Here is a 19,146-nt window from a genome sequence, read left to right as displayed (position 1 = left end):
ACTTTCTTGGCTCTTTCCAGAACAGCAACCGTGTCCTTGAACTTCAGGAACTTGACCACTATTGGCCTGGGCCTAATCACCTGGGCCGGTGGTGGGTTTTCCAGTCATTTGTGCACGATCCACCTCAATCTTCCTGTGGTCCATCTTTAATTTCTCAGAGATCATTTCCCTCACTTTATCCTCAGACTCTGTCCAGGTCTCATGTGGTGATTCCATCCACAACTATGTTGTTCCGCCTTGATTGTCCCTCGAGATAATCTGATTTATCGGTCATTGTTATCATGAATTCACACAAAGAACTGATGTCCTCTCTCAATGACTTACAGATTGCTGTCATCTTGCCATTCTCTTGTTTCAACTCATCGAGCGGACCCTGGGAAAACTGCAAACTGTTCTTCAGGTCCTGGAAATCTCTGGTCAGGTCGTCCATTCTTTTATTGATAAAATCCACGAGAATTTGGACAAACTTGAAGCTATTTTCTTGTAACAACTGCTTGTAAGGTCTCTTTTGTTCAATTAAAATATCCTTCACGTGTGATAGAGACACCACTGTCCTCAATGGTACTCCCGCCGGCTTTGGTCTTGTCATAGTAGCTAGTAACGTATGTTACGCTGTTACTCCTCTCAGTTCCAGACAGGGCAGGTCACAAGGAAGATTGAAAACAACAGCAGGGATCTAGACAGCCACAAACCCGGTACAATCCGCGGTCCCAGCCACAATGGCTAACCTCGTCGAGGGCTGCATTCAAGAAAACCTCGCTAGCTTGATATGCAGCTAGCTAGCAGCTAGGCTAGCTGCGATGCCAAATAGCTTCTCAGACCCATCCTTGGTCAGCAGGATCACTGGAAAGAGACAAGTAATCCCAGAAACTGATGCCAACTGCTTTCCAACTTTCCAATACACTTTCCAAACAAAAACCGAGCTCTTCCTCATTTAACAGAAAGTGATAAGTGGGGAGGCCATTATATCCATAATTTGGCAGGCTAAAAGCAAAATTGTGGAATAATGGAGGGACAAATTACTATTCTACTCAAATCAACAGCTTCTGTTGTGTTCTTTCCCCCTTCTTTAATAAAAACAGACCTGTGCATTACTAGTGAATGTTTATTTTCATTAATGAGTGACAAACGCTCACGTGCACACTCATGTTCATATACACACACTCATAACGTCACACTCGGCCACACAAAGACAAAAGCCCACCAGCAGGGGGGACCTATTGTGTCCTGGTGTCATCTCAATGTGACCTCTGGCCATGTGGCCCTGTTAACAAAACAAGAACTAATCTCAGTCGCTGACCAGGCAGCAAACAAAACACTGGCTGAGGCTGTCGCTGCCTCCGGCGGCACTCTACTCTGCACAGCACTAAACCAGCCACAGCAGCAGAACCATCTGAGAACTCTCCCAGGAGAGAGGGAGCGAGAGAGGCAGAGAGAGAGGAGTCGAGGATAAGATCCATAATCCATGCTGCGACTGCTGCAAATCTGACATTGGAAGGAAGATTGGGGTTGCTTAGCTTTTGTGTTAAATCTAAAATTAGGAAAGGAGAATGAGAGAGAAATAGCGATACGGGGTGAGAGATGAAGAGAGAGAAAAAATTAAGCGAGGCAGTTGAAGATCATTTTAAAGGTGGTAGGAGACTGTCGGGAAAGGTTGCCAGTGCTTGTATATGGGTGTGTGTGTGCGCCAAATGAGAGAGAATCCGCCCTTACCAGGCAGGGCCGGCCCTCATCTCAGGTGGGATGCAGTGGGAGCGCCTCAGCCACAGACGTGAGAGCAAGAAATGACACACACAGGCACACACACACGCTCAAAACAGAGACGGATGTGGAGTACAACGACCTTGCGAGCCACCCGCCGCCCTGAGACAACCACAACAAACTGCAGCAGCATCAGCTCCACCAACCCATCCCTTGACAACCCATGGCTCCAGCTCCCTGCGTGTGCCAAGCTGGACTCCCTGTTGGTTCCGGCTCGCCGTTTTTTGTTAAGGCTCTTAATGTTTAACCTATTCTTCAGCAAAAGGACCCTGGGTTCAACTGCAATTAAGGTAACTGGATAGCCTTATCCTCTGTGTGTGTGTAACACTTGGAGGTAATGGTAGATTGTATTTGCCCTGAATCAAAATGTTGCTGAGGGTAGTATGCAATGATGTGTGTGGTATTAAACATTCCCACAATGAGCTTTCAATTACAAATGCCTAGGAGTGATGGAATATCTGGTTAATTACTCAATCCATTAACAGGTGATAAAATAAAAGCATGGCTCCATGAGAACTAGCAGTGTTTAATCCAACTAATAATGGCAACAGGTGGTTCACATTTAAAAAAAATCTTGCACACTGGATGACACACTGCTATCCACACATAGTTTGCTTCGTTTCTAAATAAACAACGCCAGTTGACGGTTTCATTTCTCGTGAAAAAGTCTCCCATTAACTACAAACAATAAATCAATGGCAGTTTGCCATAAGCAAACAAGACGGCTCTCTCAGAATCAGTAAGCCAAGAATGGGATAAATCCCTGGGGGTTCTATTCAACTACCTGTCTGTTGACATAATTACTGCATAGACCAATCTTGTTGTTTTTTTCCTTGATGTCACAATGGCCTGTGTAGTTGATGTGGGAGACCCTTGGGATTTCATTACATATTCACATAACAAGCCCAATGTCCAAATCTCTTTAACAGGCTGCCACTGATTATCGGGTTCTGGCAAGTCTCCGGTGAATAAGTCTCTCTAGTGTGCTATCAGGCAACTGCAGAGGGTGTTATAAGAGCAACTGGATTCTTATTGATTCTCCACCAGTGGTAGTGCAGTGAATGAGCGAAGCAGTGTAGCTCACTTCTTACAAAATATAACCAATCTGTTAGCAGGAACAACAGGTAGACCTACTTTGATTTACAAGTGATTAAGAAAATGTATGATGTTAATTATGGCTGTGTGATCCTATTTAGATCCAGGGTATTGTGTATCTAGGAGCTAGAGCATTTCCATATTTCGAAACCTGTATACTGCAAAAATACAAACCTTGTTTGCATGGCTAGGTTCAAAATTCAAATGTGCATTTCTATTCTGATGTCTATGAGTCTGTCTCTTGCATTGCTTAATGATTCATTTCTTCAATTTCCTGAGCCAGCTTCCTCAGTCCATCTAGCAGCATTATCTAAGTATTTCCTCTCTACTCACTTGTATCATCTGTTGTGATCAGATTAATAAGCACTCCATAAAAGCTACTCATCTTTGCTGTGTGCTGGGTTTTTAAACATCTTTAGAAAGAATCCCCGTATGAATTGCAATGAGGAAACAGATTATTCTTACGGTTGTAAAACCTTGCTGATAATTGTGGTTATTTTTCAATAATCTTCCATAAAAGTATGGAAGGGTACGAGTCTTTAAAATACTTTTAATGTCTCAAGTCTGGCTTTGTCATTTTACAGTACAGCCTAACCCTGGTCTTTTGCTGCCGGTGATTGTGTGGTGTCCGTCCAGTGCTGGACTATTATGCTCCAGCTGGAAGGAGCAAAGCGCAGTTTCCTGTTCTGCCTGGGAATATGCATGCTCATCTGCTCAGTCATCTACCTGAGGGCCATGGCTGGCACAGATCCCCAGGGTCAGAGTGGGCCCCTGGGCTGCAGGCCATTCTCTAAGTACTGCCAAGCTTTCCTCCCCAGCACCAAGGGCTCAACAGCATGGCAACGCCATGACTGCCAGGTGGAGAGCTATCTTCTGAGTATGGGAAATCGAGGTGAGGACCAGGACTGCTCCCGTCTGGTGAGGGAGCTTCACTTCATCACCAGCCCACTGAGCCAGGAGGAGGAAGACTACCCTCTGGCCTTCATCCTCACTGTACACAAGGAGCTGGAGCTGTTGGTGCGCCTGCTTCGGGCCATCTACATGCCGCAGAATGTCTACTGTATCCACGTGGACGCCAAGGCTCCGCGGGAGTACAGGGAAGCCGTGGAGAGCCTTGTGGGCTGCTTTCCCAATGTGTTCCTGGCCAGCCACAGCGAGATGGTGACCTATGCCGGCTTCTCACGGCTGCAGGCCGACATCAACTGCATGAGGGACCTGGCGGCATCGCCTGTGCCCTGGAGGAAGGTGCTCAACTTGTGCGGCCAGGACTTCCCTGTAAAGAGCAACCTGGAGCTGGTGCGCTACATGCAGAGCAAGGAGTGGAGGGACAGGAACATGACCCCGGGCATCAAGCAGCCTGCGGCTATGAGGTACCGGACTCAGCTGCAGTACAGGGAAGTCAGGGGCTCCCACGTGGCCCCCAAGCGCGGAGGCCCAAAGAAAGGTGCTCCGCCCCACAGGCTTCAGATGTACTTTGGTACAGCCTACTACGCACTAACCAGGACCTTTGTGGAGTTTGTACTGAGGAGTCATGTGTCCAGAGACCTGCTAGAGTGGTCCAAGGACGCATTCAGCCCAGATGAGCACTACTGGGTGACGCTCAATCACATTAAAGGTAAAGTACAAGTTTACAAACAGCACATAAAAAGCAACTTGTAATCTCTGTAACACAAGTGGTTCTGAGCTTATATCAATGTTAAATCCGTGAGGAAAACAGATAAGACATCTACAATCTTTCCATGAGTGCATAGCTATGCCACACACAACCTTTCCAATTTGAAATGTATCCAAAAGCAAAAACCTAGGAGACGAAATGGATATGCTTAGTCGATAAATCCTGGTGGCCAAGTAACTGAGTTCGTGAAAGGCTGACTTACAGTACATTTATTTTGAGTGTTCAAAGATTACTTCTAGCCTTGAAACTTAAAAGGAATGGGTTCAACATGCCCATATTGTTTGAAGTAAAGTAAACCAGCGTAGCTCATTGACATTTATTTTATGAAGCCCTTTTTACATCAGCAGTTGTCAAAGTGCTTTACAGATAACCAGCCTAAAACCCCAAAGAGAAAGAAATTCAGAAGCACAGTGGCTAGGAAAAATAAGTCAAATATTCCACCCCTTTGTTATGGCAAGCCTAAATACATTCAGGAGTACAAATTTGCTTAACAACACAATACATTGCATGGACTTACTGTTTGCAATAATAGTATATAATAGGATTTTTGAATGACTACCTCGTCTCTGTACCCCACACATACAGATAATTGTAAGGTCCCACAGTCGAGCAATTCATTTCAAAACACAGATTCAACAACCCCCTGCTTGTAATCGTTAAGGACTATGGGTTATTCATGATGAAAAAATAAACAGAACGGAGCTAAGCACAGGCAAAATCCTACAGGAAAACCTGGTTCAGTCTGCTTTCCACCAGACACTAGTAGACAGGTGAGGGAAAAAAAGTAATCCATTTTGAATTCAGGGTGTAACAACAGGATGTGGAGGGGTATGACAACTTTGAAGGCACTGCAAGTGACACGTGAGAGGCTATAATGAAATTATCTGTTTTGAATCGATTATCTGCTCCTAGAAGCGCCAGGAAGTCATGTAGGAGGCGGCTGGGGTGGCGAGATCCGGACAATCAAATGGAGGGACCAAGAGGGGACAGTACACAATGGATGCAAAGGTACAACTCCCTATCCCGGTCAAAGTCAGTTTTGACTCTTGACCTCACTTGTCTAGGGCATGTTTTGCTACTTGATTCCAGATTAGTCTTCTGATTAGGAAGCAAACTGTTCACACAAATCAAAATCGTATGTCACATTTGCCGAATACAACAGGTGCTTACTGAAAAGCTCTTAAACAAACAATGGTTAAGAAAATATGTACTAAATAAACTAAAGTTTAATAAAGCAACAATAAAATAACAGAGGCTATATGCAGGGGGTACCGGTACCGAGTCAAGGTGCAGGGGTACAGGTTAGTCGAAGTAACGGAGGTAATATGTACACGAGAAGACAAGTACATTAGAGTGTTTAGTTTGAGAAACAGACACTTCACAAGTCCCCAACTGGCAGCTTCATTAAATAGTACCCGCAAAACACCAGTCTCAACGTCAACAGTGAAGAGGCGACTCAGCGATGCTGTCCGTCTAGGCAGAGTTACAAAGAAAAAGCCATATCTCAGACTGTCCAATAAAAAGAAAAGATACTGGACAGAGGATCTCTTAACACTCAAATGTACTTGTCATCTTGCTCAGTTGTGCACCAGGGCCTCCCACTCTTTCTATTCTGGTTATAGCCAGTCTGCACTGTTCTGTGAAGGGAGTAGTACACAATGTTGTACGAGATCTTCAGTTTCTTGGCAATTTCTCGCATGGAATAGCCTTCATTTCTAGACTGACGAGTTTCAGAAGAAAGGTCTTTGTTTCTGGCCATTTTAAGCCTGTAATCGAACCCACAAAGGTCAACGCTCCAGTCTAAAGAATTCCAGAAAATGATGTCATGGCTTTAAAAGCTTCTGATAGGCTAATTGACATAATTTGAGTCAAATGGAGGTGTACCTGTGGATGTATTTCAAGGCCTACCTTCAAACTCAGTGCCTCTTTGCTTGACATCATGGGAAAATCTAAAGAATTCAGCCAAGACCTCAGAAAAAAAAATTGTAGACCACAAGTCTGGATCATCCTTGGGAGCAATTTCCAAACACCTGAAAGTACCACGTTCATCTGTACAAACAATAGTACGCAAGTATAAACACCATGGGACCACGCAGAAATCATACCGCTCAGGAAGGAGACGCGTTCTGTCTCCTAGAAATGAACGTCCTTTGGTGCAAAAAATGCAAATCAATCCCAGAACAACAGCAAAGGACCTTGTGAAGATGCTGGAGGAAACAGGTACAAAAGTATCTATAGCCACAGTAAAACGAGTCCTATATCAACATAACCTAAAAGGCCACTCAGCAAGGAAGCAGCCACTGGTCCAAAACCGCCATAAAAAAAGCCAGACTACAGTTTGCAACTGCACATGGGGACAAAGATTATACTTTTTGGAGAAATGTCCTCTGGTCTGATGAAACAAAATTAGAACTATTTGGCCATAATGACCATTTTTATGTTTGGAAGAAAAAAGGGGGAGGCTTGCAAGCCAAAGAACACAATCCAAACCGTGAAGCACTGTGGTGGCAGCATCATGTTGTGGGGGTGCTTTGCTGCAGGAGGGACTGGTGCACTTCACAAAATAGATGGCATCACGAGGAGAGAAAATTATGTGGATATATTGAAGCAACATCTCAAGACATCAGTCAGGAAGTTAAAGCTTGGTCGCAAATGGGTCTACCAAATGAACAATGACCCCAAGCATACTTCCAAAGTTGTGGCAAAATGGCTTAAGGACAACAAAGTCAAGGTATTGACCTCAATCTCATAGAACATTTGTGGGCAGAACTGACAAAAACATGTGCGAGCAAGGAGGCCTACAAACCTGACTCAGTTACACCAGCTCTGTCAGGAGGAATGGGCCAAAATTCACCCAACTTACTGTGGGAAGCTTGTGGAAGGCTACCAGAAACGTTTGACCCAAGTAAAACAAATTAAAATGCAATGCTACCAAATATTAATTGAGTGTATGTAAACTTCTGACCCACTGGGAATGTGATGAAAGAAATAAAAGCTGAAATAAATTATTCTTCTCTCATTCTGACATTTCACATTCTTAAAGTGGTGATACTAACTGACCTAAGACAGATCATTTTTACTAGGATTAAATGTCAGGAATTGTGGAAAAACCTAATTTCAATGTATTTGGCTAAGGTGTATGTAAACTTGACTTTGGCTGTGTATGTATGTTTGTATATACACTGCTCAAAAAAATAAAGGGAACACTAAAATAACACATCCTAGATCTGAATGAATGAAATATTCTTATTAAATGGTTTTTCTTTACATAGTTGAATGTGCTGACAACAAAATCACACAAAAATTATCAATGGAAATCAAATTTATCAACCCATGGAGGTCTGGATTTGGAGTCACACTCAAAATTAAAGTGGAAAACCACACTACAGGCTGATCCAACTTTGATGTAATGTCCTTAAAACAAGTCAAAATGAGGCTCAGTAGTGTGTGTGGCCTCCATGTGCCTGTATGACCTTCCTATAACGCCTGTGCATGCTCCTGATGAGATGACGGATGGTCTCCTGAGGGATCTCCTCCCAGACCTGGACTAAAGCATCCGCCAACTCCTGGACAGTCTGTGGTGCAACGTGGCGTTGGTGGATGGAGCGAGACATGATGTCCCAGATGTGCTCAATTGGATTCAGGTCTGGTGAACGGACGGGCCAGTCCATAGCATCAATGCCTTCCTCTTGCAGGAACTGCTGACACGCTCCAGCCACATGAGGTCTAGCATTTACTTGCATTAGGAGGAACCCAGGGCCAACCGCACCAGCATATGGTCTCACAAGGGGTCTGAGGATCTCATCTCGGTACCTAATGGCAGTCAGGCTACCTCTGGCGAGCACATGGAGGGCTGTGCGGCCCCCCAAAGAAATGCCACCCCACACCATGACTGACCTACCGCCAAACCGGTCATGCTGGAGGATGTTGCAGGCAGCAGAACGTTCGCCACGGCGTCTCCAGACTCTGTCACATGTGCTCAGTGTGAACCTGCTTTCATCTGTGAAGAGCACAGGGTGCCAGTGGCGAATTTGCCAATCTTGGTGTTCTCTAGCAAATGCCAAACGTCCTGCACAGTGTTGGGCTGTAAGCACAACCCCCACCTGTGGACGTCTGGCCCTCATACCACCTTCTTGCCATTGGCTACGGAGTGTGATCACAGTCCTCCGGAACAGCTGGTGCTCTCATGCATGCTACAGTGTTGCTTGCCTTGAAGCAAGCATAAAAGGCATTTAACTTGTCTGGTAGGCTCGCATCACTGGGCAGCTCATGGCTGGGCTTCCCTCTAATCCGTAACAGTTTACAAGCCGACGAGTGTCAGAGCCTTGACGCTTTACCTGTTTGATGGTTCATCTGAGGGCATAGCAGGATTTCTTACAAGCGTCAGGATTAGTGTCCCGCTTCTTGTAAGTGGCAGCTCTAGCCTTTAGCTTGGTTGCGATGTTGCCTGTGATCCATGGCTTCTGGTTGGGATATGATACGTACGGTCACTGTGGGGATGACGTCATTGATGCACTTATTGATGAAGCTGGTGATTTATATGGTACACACCTCAATGCCAGCGGATGAATCCCCTAACATAGTCCAGTCTGTGCTAGCAAAACAGTCCTGTAGCTTAGCATCCACATCATCTGACCACTTCCGTATTGAGCGAGTCACTCGTACTTCCTGCTTTAGTTTTTGCTTGTGTTGAATTCTTACTCTGATATATAGAACCTAAGACACTATGAAAGCTTAGGCCAAGTTATTCACCCCAAAAGGATCGAACAACTGAACAGACAAAAACACATTTCCAATAGTGGTAATAGAAATACCCCAATTTAGGTGGGCTCCTCCTTCTCGCTAAACATGGCATATATACTGCTAGGCAGGAAATTAAGTGATACGGAAAATAAACTGTTCCTTCTCCCTTAATGTGACCCGACCTCGACCCCCTTCATCACTAATCCACGGCTTTCTCCCCTTATCAGTGCTACCACGTGATCGTTTTCCCTGCACTCAGCACATTCCAAGCTTAATTGCACCCACCATACACATTCTTCCCATGGATAACCATTAACTTCTGGTGTAGACCCTCTAGACCAGTGGTTCCAAAACTTTTTATAGTCCCATACCCCTTCAAAGCATTCAACCTCCAACTGCGTACCCCCTTAGTACCAGGGTCAATGCACTTTCAAATGTTTTTTTGCCATCATTGTAAGCCTGCCACACACACACACTACACAATACATTTATTAAACATAACAATGAGTGTGAGTTTCTGTCAAAACCCGGCTCGAGGGAAGTGAGAAACAGCTCTTATAGGACCAGGGCACAAAATATTATAATAATAATCAATAATTTTACTCTTTATTTAACCATCTTACATTTAAATCCTTATTTGTTCATCGAAAATTGTAAATAACTGAGAAGGGTGCGCTTGAAAGGATGCATGTAACTCTACAATGTTGGGTTGTATTGTATCTTAAATAATTTTCCGCACACAGTCTGTGCCTGTATTTAGTTTTCATGCTAGTGATGGCCGAGAATCCACTCTCACATAGGTACGTGGTTGCAAAGGTGTCATTTGCCAACACTGAGCGCAGCCCAATCCAGAAATCTGATTAAATATTCACAGAACCGCAAGTTGCAATTTCGATGATGCTCTCTTGTTCAGATATCGGAAAGGGCAGGGCATGAAAGGGATAACGAATCCAGTTGTTTGTGTAGTCCGTTTCGGGAAAGTACCTGCATAATTGCACACCCAACTCATTCAGGTGCTTCTCTAGATCACATTGTCCGTAAGCTTGACTTAATTTGCACACAATGATGGAAAGACTTGTGTGCTGTCCTTAATCATTGCCTTAATTTTGTCCCTCACATTTTTTATTTTACCTTTATTTTAACTAGGCAAGTCAGTTAAGAACAAATTCTTATTTTCAATGACGGCCTAGGAACAGTGGGTTAACTGCCTGTTCAGGGGCAGAACGACAGATTTGTACCTTGTCAGCTCTGGGATTTGAACTTGCAACCTTGCGGTTACTAGCCCAACGCTCTAACCACTAAGCTACCCTGCCGCCCCACATTGAATATAGTTGCGGAGAGTCCATGTATTCCTAGATTCAGATCATTCAGGCGAGATAAAACATCACCCAGATAGGCCAGCCGTGTGAGAAACTCGTCATCATGCAAGCGGTCAGAAGTGAAAATGATGGTCAGTAAAGAAAACTTTAAGCTCGTCTCTCAATTCAAAAGAAATGTGTCAATACTTTGCCCCTTGATAACAAGCGTTCTTCTGTATGTTGTAAAAGTGTTCGTTGCCCATATCCTTGCATAGTGCAGGGGCCTTGCTTTAACAAAGTTACCCATTTTCACTGTAGTGTCCAAAACATATTTCAAGCTGTCAGCCATTCCCTTGGCAGCAAGAGCCTCTCGGTGGATACTGCAGTGTACCTAAGCTTGGAAATGAGACCCTTAAACCCAGACTTGGACCATATACCCACTCCACTGAACAGCAGGCTAGTGATTGCTTTGCAACCCTTGCAGTTAGCCACTGATTCCTTCCAAACCACTCAATGTTGAATTTGCGATTTCCAACTTGTTGTGTAATGTTTATGTCCAATGAGCACTAATATGTTTAATCTATAATTTCTCTTCATATGAAAAGGATTTGCCAGTAGTTTGTCGACGTGATGACTGCTTGTCTAGCTTGTTAGCTATGATTTTGAAAGTATTATGTTGACATGATCAGTCCAATCAGTGTGCCCCACCTGCCCTGAATGGCAGGTCACCACTGGTCTTGTACTGGACTCAGTGTCAGTCAGATACATTTGTACTCAGTCTTGGACAGTGAGGACTCTTAATTTCCTCCCGAGATCCCGAGTATTGATTTTTCTTCTTTTTAGGTTTTTGAAAGTAAAAATCTGAAAAATCTATATGAAAACGTATGATTTTTCACAGGGTGCCTTTATGTCGCTGGGCGGGCTATTCGGGAACTTTTTGGCAAACTTAAGAGTATATCCACTTCTCCAGGCACTGCTACACCACTGCATAGGGCCGATGGAAAGACAGCAGTCACAAACAGCATGATGTTTTTTTCCCCCCATTTTTATTTAACCAGTTAGGCCAGTTGACAACAAGTTCTCATTTACAACTGCGACCTGGCCAAGATAAAGCAAAGCAGTGCAACACAAACAACAGAGTTACACATGGGATAAACAAACGTACAGTCAATAACACAATAGAAAAGTCTATATACAGTGTGTGCAAATGTAGTAACATTAGGGAGGTAAGGCAATAAATAGGCCACAGTGGTGAAATAATTACAATTTAGCAATTAAACACTGGAGTGATAGATGTGCAGAAGATGAATGTGCAAGTAGAGATACTGGCGTGCAAAGGAGAAAAAAAATACCATGGGGATGAGCTAGTTGGGTGGGCTATTTACAGATGGGATCTGTACAGGTGCACTAACTTTAAGTATCAGCAATCTGAGCAGCTGTACACAGCCCATCTGTAAATAGCACATCCAACTAACCATCTCATCCCCATATTGTTTTTATTTACTCTTTTACACACCAGTATTTCTACTTGCACATCTGCACATCTATCCCTCGTGTTAATTGCCAAATTGTAATTACTTCGCTACTATGGCCTATTTATTGCCTTACCTCCTTACGCCATTTGCACACACTGTATATAGACTTGTTCTATTGTGTTATTGACAACTTTTGTTTATTCTATGTGTAACTCAGTGTTGTTGTTTGTGTCGCATTGCTTTGCTTTATCTTGGTCAGGTCACAGTTGTAAATGAGAACTTGTTCTCAACTGGCCTACCTGGTTAAATAAAGGTGAAATAAAAATAAAAACAGGTGCAATGATAGGTAAGCTGTTCTGACAACTGATGTTTAAAGTTAGTGAAGGAGATATAAGTCTCCAGCTTCAGTGATTTTTGCAATTAATTCCAGTCATTGACAGCAGAAGAAAAGGCGCCCAAAGGAGGAGTTGGCTTTGGGGGTGACCAGTGAAATATACCTGCTGGAGCGCTTGCTACGGGTGGGTGCTGCTATGATGACAAGTGAGCTGCTTTAAGGTGGGGCTTTACCTAGCAAATACTTATAGATGACCTGGAGCCAGAGAGTTTGGCGACAAATATGAAGCGAGGGCCAGCCAAGGAGAGCGTACAGGTCGCAGTGGTGGGTAGTATATGGGGCTTTGTTGACAAAAATGGATGGCACTGTGACAGAGGGTGTTTGGCAGCATGAGTGAAGGATGCCTTGTTGCAAGATAGGAAGCCGATTCTAGATTTAATTTTGGATTGGAGATGCTTAATGTGAGTCTGGAAGGAGAGTTTACAGTCTAACCAGACACCTAGTATTGTCCACATATTCTAAGTCAGAAGCGTCCAGCGTAGGATAAGTGTACGGCTAAAGGCAATAAGAACTGGTCATCTAGTGCTTTGGGGACAGAGAATTAAAAAGGGGCAGATTTCTGTGCGTGGTAGAATAGGTTCAAGGCATAATGTACAGAGAAGGGTATGGTAGGGTGTGAGTACAGTGGAGGTAAACCTAGGCGTTGAGTGATGATGAGAGAGGTTTCGTCTCTGGAGGCACCGGTTAAGCCAGGTGAGGTTTCCGCATGTGTGTGAAAAGGGAAAAAAAGAGCTATCCAAGGCATTGTTAAAGAATAAGCAGTCCATAAACTTACATAAAAAGCCAGTAGGACCAAATCCTAAGAATACAAAAACACAACCAATAAACATTTCCTAATCAAAATTGACAACTATTACTTCCCATTGCAAAAAAAAACATTTCACCTTTAGCACACAAATTTACCAGTGCCTTAGAATACGTAATTCCCCCACATTCTAAGAATATATGAAAACGACCATATCTTACGTGGTCTTTTGTTAGAAAATGTTTTAAAAAGTGGCATTCATCCTGGTGTTGTAAATTAAATCAAACCTCCCTGCTTCACGGCGGGAGCCACATATGTAGAGATCATCCGTTCACCTACTCTGCGTCTCAAAGACACGGCGGTTGGAACAAAAGATCTCAAATTTGGACTCATCAGACCAAAGGACAGATTTCCACCTGTCTAATGTCAATTGCTCATGTTTGTTGGCCCAAGCAAGTCTCTTCTTCTTGGTGTCCTTTAGTGGTTTCTTTGCAGGAATTCAAACATAAAGGCCTGATTCACGCAGTCTCCTCTGAATGGTTGATGTTCAGACGTGTGAACTCTGTGAAGCATTTATTTGGGCTGCAATCTGAGGAGCAGTTAACTTCTTTGAGAAAGGGGGCGCTCTTTTAATTTTTGGATAAAAAACGTTTCCGTTTTAAACAAGATATTTTGTCACGAAAAGATGCTTGACTATGCATGTAATTGACAGCTTTGGAAAGAAAAAACTCTGACGTTTCCAAAACTGCAAAGATATCTGTGAGTGCCCCAGAACTAATGCTACAGGCGAAACCAAGATGAAGTTTCATACAGGAAATGCCCCAGATTCTGAAGGCGCTGTGTTCCAATGTCTCCTTATATGGCTGTGAATAAGCCAGGATTGAGCCTGCCCTTTCTGTCGTTTCTCCAAGGTGTCTGCAGCATTGTGACGTATTTGTAGGCATATCATTGGAAGATTGACAATAAGAGACTACATTTACCAGGTGTCCGCCCGGTGTCCTGTGTCGAAATTATTGCGTAATCTCTAGGTCCATGCGCGTTCCATTTCTTCAGAAGAGAAAGTCAACTGCCACGAAGGATTTATCATCGATAGATATGTGAAAAACACCTTGAGGAATGATTCTAAACATCGTTTGCCATGTTTCTGTCGATATTATGGAGTTAATTTGGAAAAAAGTTTGCGTTTTAATGACTTAATTTTTTTTTTTTTTTTATTTATTTATTTTCTTACCCAAACGTGATGAAGAAAACGGAGCGATTTGTCAACACAAATAATATTTTTGTAAAAACTGAACATTTGCTATCTAACAGAGTCTCCTCATTGAAAACATCTGAAGTTCTTCAAAGGTAAATGATTTTATTTGAATGCTTTTCTGGTTTTTGTGAAAATGTTGCATGCTGAATGCCAGGGATAATCCTATGCTAGGCTATCAATACTGTTACACAAATGCTTGTTTAGCTATGGTTCAAAAGCATATTTTGAAAATCTGAGATGACAGTGTTGTTAACAAAAGGCTAAGATTGAGAGCAAATAGATTTATTTCATTTCATTTGCGATTTTCATGAATAGTTAACGTTGCGTTATGCTAATGAGCTTGCGGATAGATTTACACAATCCTGGATACAGGTTTTTTTCGTAGCTAAACGTGACGCAGAAAACGGAGCGATTCGTCCTAAACAAATAATCTTTCAGGAAAAACTGAACATTTGCTATCTAACTGAGAGTCTCCTCATTGGAAACATCCGAAGTTCTTCAAAGGTAAATGATTTTATTTGAATGCTTTTCTGGTTTTTGTGAAAATGTTGCCTGCTGAAAGCTAACGCTAAATGCTACGCTAGCTATCAATACTGTTACACAAATGCTTGTTTTGCTATGGTTGAGAAGCATATTTTGAAAATCTGAGATGACAGTGTTGTTAACAAAAAGGCTAAGCTTGAGAGCTAGCATATTGATTTCATTTCATTTGCGATTTTCATGAATAGTTAACGTTGCGTTATGGTAATGAGCTTGAGGCTGTAGTCACGATCCCAGATCCGGGACGGCTCGACGCAAAAAGTTAATTGCAGATTTCTGAGGCTGGTAACGCTAATGAACTTATCCTCTGCAGCAGAGGTAACTCTGGGTCATCCTTTCCTGTGGCAGTCCTCATGAGAGCCAGTTTCATCAAAGCGCTTGATGGGTTTTGCAACTGAACCCAAAGAAACTTTCACAGTTCTTAATTTTTCGGATTGCTTGACCTTCATGACTTAAAGTAATGACGGACTGTGGTTTCTCTTTGCTTATTTGAGCTGTTCTTGCCATAATATGGACTTGGTCTTTTACCAAATAGGGCTATCTTCTGTATACCACCCCTACCTTGTCACAACCCAACTGACTGGCTCAACGCATTAAGAAGGAAATTTCACAAATTAACTTTTAACAAGGCACACCTGTCAAGTGAAATGCATTCCAGGTGACTACCTCATGAAGCTGGTTGAGAGAATGCCAAGAGTGTGCGAAGCTGTCAAGGCAAAGGGTGGCTACTTTGAAGAACCTCAAATATATTTTGATTTGCTTAACACTTTTTTGGTTACTACATGATTCCATGTGTGTCATTTCACAGTTGATGTCTTCACTATTATTCAACAATGTAGAAAATAGTTTTAAAAAATAAAGAAAAACCCTGGATTTAGTTGGTGTCCAAACTTTTGACTAGTACTGTTCATAAGTTATTTTCCCCAAGAGATGGCTAACAAAAGCAAGCGCTCTGCAATAAATAAAAACAGTTCCACTCAGATGATTTGAAACTTAACTTCTAGTTGAAAGGGAGACGCTATCAAATTAGCAGCAACATCCTCTTTGATAAGACCTGCTGCAGCAGCTGCAAACTAGCCGACAATAAAAGCTAGCGAGACCGTGGGGAAAATACTGCTTGCTATTGTGCACTGACCTGTTGGTCTTCAAGGCAGAAGTTTCCATACGTTTTTGTAAAAATGGTCCCACCCATTAAGTCAAAATGTTATTGGTTGATTCCACTCCAAAATGTTACCCTTATAGAGTTGAATGGCAGATATCTTTATCTAGCTTCTGCAGGCCTAGCCAATGGCTGACTTACCTATATTTAATCACCCCAGAGACCAGCAAAGAAAAATCCTGGTTGGATATTTTTATTTTATTTTCATTGTTAACCCTTTCCAACAAAAACAGAAGAGATTAAATCAGAGCATTATTGAAAATAATATTATTATAATCATTTTATAAATCCTTAGCCCTTCTCTGAAGGTGTAAAGGCCCATTGTTCCCCACTGTGTTGGGATTAGTAATAATTTGTAGAGTGGCTCTATTTTCCCTCAGTTTGCATTTTTTCACTATTCTGAAATGTCTAAAGTCTTACCGGAGGTAGCTGTTCTGTCTTGCCGATTCACGGAAAACCCAGCCAACTATATTATCCATGTCGTCGTTCAGCCACGACTCGGTGAAACAAGATATTACAGTTTAAATGTCCCTTTAGCAGGATAGTCTCAAAAATGGAGCTCATCCAGTTTATTCTCCAGTGACTGCACGTTGGCCAATAGGACAAATAGGAGAGGCGGGTTACCCAGTCGCTGACTAATTCTCACAAGGCAGTAAATCCTTTGCGTTAGACGGATTACAGAAAAAAAGTATTTGTCCAGTTCGGTGTGAGTAATCATGGTTCTGATATCCAGAATCTCTTGTCTGTCATAAGAGAAGGTAGCAGAAACATTATGTACCCCAAAAAAAAGTTACAGTGCGGAAAAAAATCAAATAATATTGTGCAATTGGTTGGGAGCGCGTAAAACGGCAGCCATCCCTTCCGGTGCCATTGTTTGAGCAACAGCAGTTGATAGACTTTGATACTGAGCTGAATCTCATCTCTGTCCTTTCTGCTGCACGTCTTTCCGCAGGCCGCTATGTTAGGGACATCTGCATCTATGGTCTGGAGGATTTGCAGTGGATCATCGACAGAAACAGCATGTTTGCCAACAAGTTTGAGAGCAAGGCCTTCCCAGAAGCGTTGGACTGCCTGGAGCAGTGGCACAGAGACAAGGTCCTGCAGCAAGCCATGGTTCCCATCCAGTCATGGTGGCAACTTGCCACGCAAGGCAATGCCACCTCTCTTTTCAATGCCACGGTAGGACTTTGACGAGGTTGTGGGGTTCTTCCTGACCAAAATGGATGTAGTTCTCCCAATAGTTGTTGGTTATTGTATCACTTCAGAGGGCTGTACTAAAGTGTGCTGCTAGAGCCTTGATGCATTTGTTGGTTCGTTTAGCTCAAATCTCGAGAAAGTCACTGCTTGGACACGCAATCAAAAGCTAAGCAACAATTATCTAACATTCTTCTCTATTCGTAGGAAACTGTTTGCGAGGGGAGCAGGGAAGACTTGTTATTGACATATCTCAGACATACCCACACTTTGTGGTAAATTTAGGCTCTGTGTATCACTAAGAGGCACAGTGGCTGATGCAACCATAATCACTAAAGAATTCACAAGTCTCCCCCCACGTCAAACAAGGACCTTTACTGACCTGTGGTGCACTTTGACAACAGAACCACATGGGCCACTGTACCAAAGACATTTGTCAACCTTTAGAGAAAAAAACAGACAGCTCTGTGGACATGGTTGCTTAGATGTGTTGTAACAACTGGCCACTGTACCTAAGAAACTCAGAAAACCTTTACAAGGGAGAGCAATACAGAGCTCTCTGGACATGGCTGCTTAGATGTGGGAACTTGAATATTGCCAGTTCAACAACAACAAAAACTCACTCACACACTCGATTACATGTTAAGAATAATCCATTTAAAAGTAAACTATTATATTGTGTGATTGCCTATTGCAAATAAAGTGGCACTCATTTTATGACAGCTTTACATATGTTTGTCTGTGATTGTTATGTTGTAAATGTGAACATTAAGTTAATGCCTCCACTTCAGATAACTGACGTTTTTTCTTGTACTGTACCCAATGATTTATGAAAACTTGCTTGACGGGTCAATGTCCTCATTGTGGTTTCACAGTCTTGTTTAATATATTATGTACACACTATTAGAATAGTTATGAAATACACCTTGTTATATTTGGTAACATATGCTTGTTTTCCTTATACTCCAATCTCAAAAAATGTAAAACACTGACAAAAGCTCTGACGAAGGCCTTGAGGCTGATATGTAAAGCTTAACAAAGAGCAGTAAACAGGTGTGTTTGTTAAAAGGTATAAATGTTGCGTGTGCTAATCATGACCCGTTACCATTGTTTCCTATTTGTTTTGCAACTACTACAAAAATATGTTAATAATTATTTAAAGTTACATTTAAAAAAATGTCCCACTGTTCTTTGATAATTTCAACTACTGCTAAATGATACCCTCTGAGCTTAGTACTGTACAACTGTATAATAAGCCAAAGAGGCCTAAACATTTGCACTGACATTAAATATTGTTACATTGTGTATGTTGTCAATTTAAGAGAACAGGGTACAATAAATGTGAATAAATGTGAACTGCCACTTTGACATCAAACCATATTTCAATTGATTTCAAGAAATGTAACATATTAAGGGCTTGAAAGTGGAAATCATACAGCATGCACTTTTTTTTACCCAGAACATGTTTGTTCACTGTAAAGGAAGTTTAGCTATTCACTGAAATTCCCAAATGCTTTGAATACATTAAACATTTGTTATAAATTCACTTGGTCTTAACTTAGCTTGATCTTCCCTTTGCTTCCTGACTTTGTGCAAATTCTATCAACAGCCCTTTTGCAAACAAATCGTACAATCACATGCAGTGCAAATGGACAAGGCACTTGAATCTGTTCCCCCTTGAGAATTAGCAAGGAAAATTCCCACAAGTGGACAACCACAACAATGCTGCTCTCACGCTCTGATGGAGTCGGAAAGGTGACCTGCTCTCCCGATTCCACAGTAGTCCTGAAAATTCAACCTTGGCTAACAGTG

The 19,146-nt window shown here is 42.4% G+C and overlaps 2 protein-coding genes across 7 annotated transcripts in view; one reads left to right on the top strand and one right to left on the bottom strand.

The window, feature by feature from the left end:
- Positions 1-19,146, bottom strand: part of LOC139370662 (replication termination factor 2-like) — a 42,875-nt gene that overhangs the window by 16,829 nt on the left and 6,900 nt on the right. The gene's annotated exons all lie outside the window — the stretch shown is intronic.
- LOC139369697 (beta-1,3-galactosyl-O-glycosyl-glycoprotein beta-1,6-N-acetylglucosaminyltransferase 7-like) lies at positions 3,505-18,307 on the top strand. The gene is made up of 4 exons (XM_071108954.1): positions 3,505-4,471; positions 5,444-5,539; positions 17,093-17,319; positions 17,542-18,307. The coding sequence occupies exons 1-4, from the start codon at positions 3,505-3,507 to the stop codon at positions 17,611-17,613; spliced, it is 1,362 nt and encodes a 453-aa protein (XP_070965055.1). The 3' UTR covers positions 17,614-18,307.

The sequence above is a fragment of the Oncorhynchus clarkii genome, chromosome 17 (genome assembly GCF_045791955.1).
Source record: "Oncorhynchus clarkii lewisi isolate Uvic-CL-2024 chromosome 17, UVic_Ocla_1.0, whole genome shotgun sequence".
NCBI classification, from domain to species: Eukaryota; Metazoa; Chordata; class Actinopteri; order Salmoniformes; family Salmonidae; genus Oncorhynchus; species Oncorhynchus clarkii.
Note: the sequence above shows the minus strand (reverse complement) of the source record. Positions and strands in the feature narration are given on the sequence as shown.

Bases quoted from the DNA above. Each gene is read 5' to 3' on its own strand.
- LOC139369697 (XM_071108954.1), top strand. From the start codon at position 3,505: ATGCTCCAGCTGGAAGGAGCAAAGCGCAGTTTCCTGTTCTGCCTGGGA. The intron at 5,540-17,092 runs GTACAACTCCCT...GTCTTTCCGCAG, and splicing joins AGTACACAATGGATGCAAAG to GCCGCTATGTTAGGGACATC. The intron at 17,320-17,541 runs GTAGGACTTTGA...CTCTATTCGTAG, and splicing joins CCTCTCTTTTCAATGCCACG to GAAACTGTTTGCGAGGGGAG.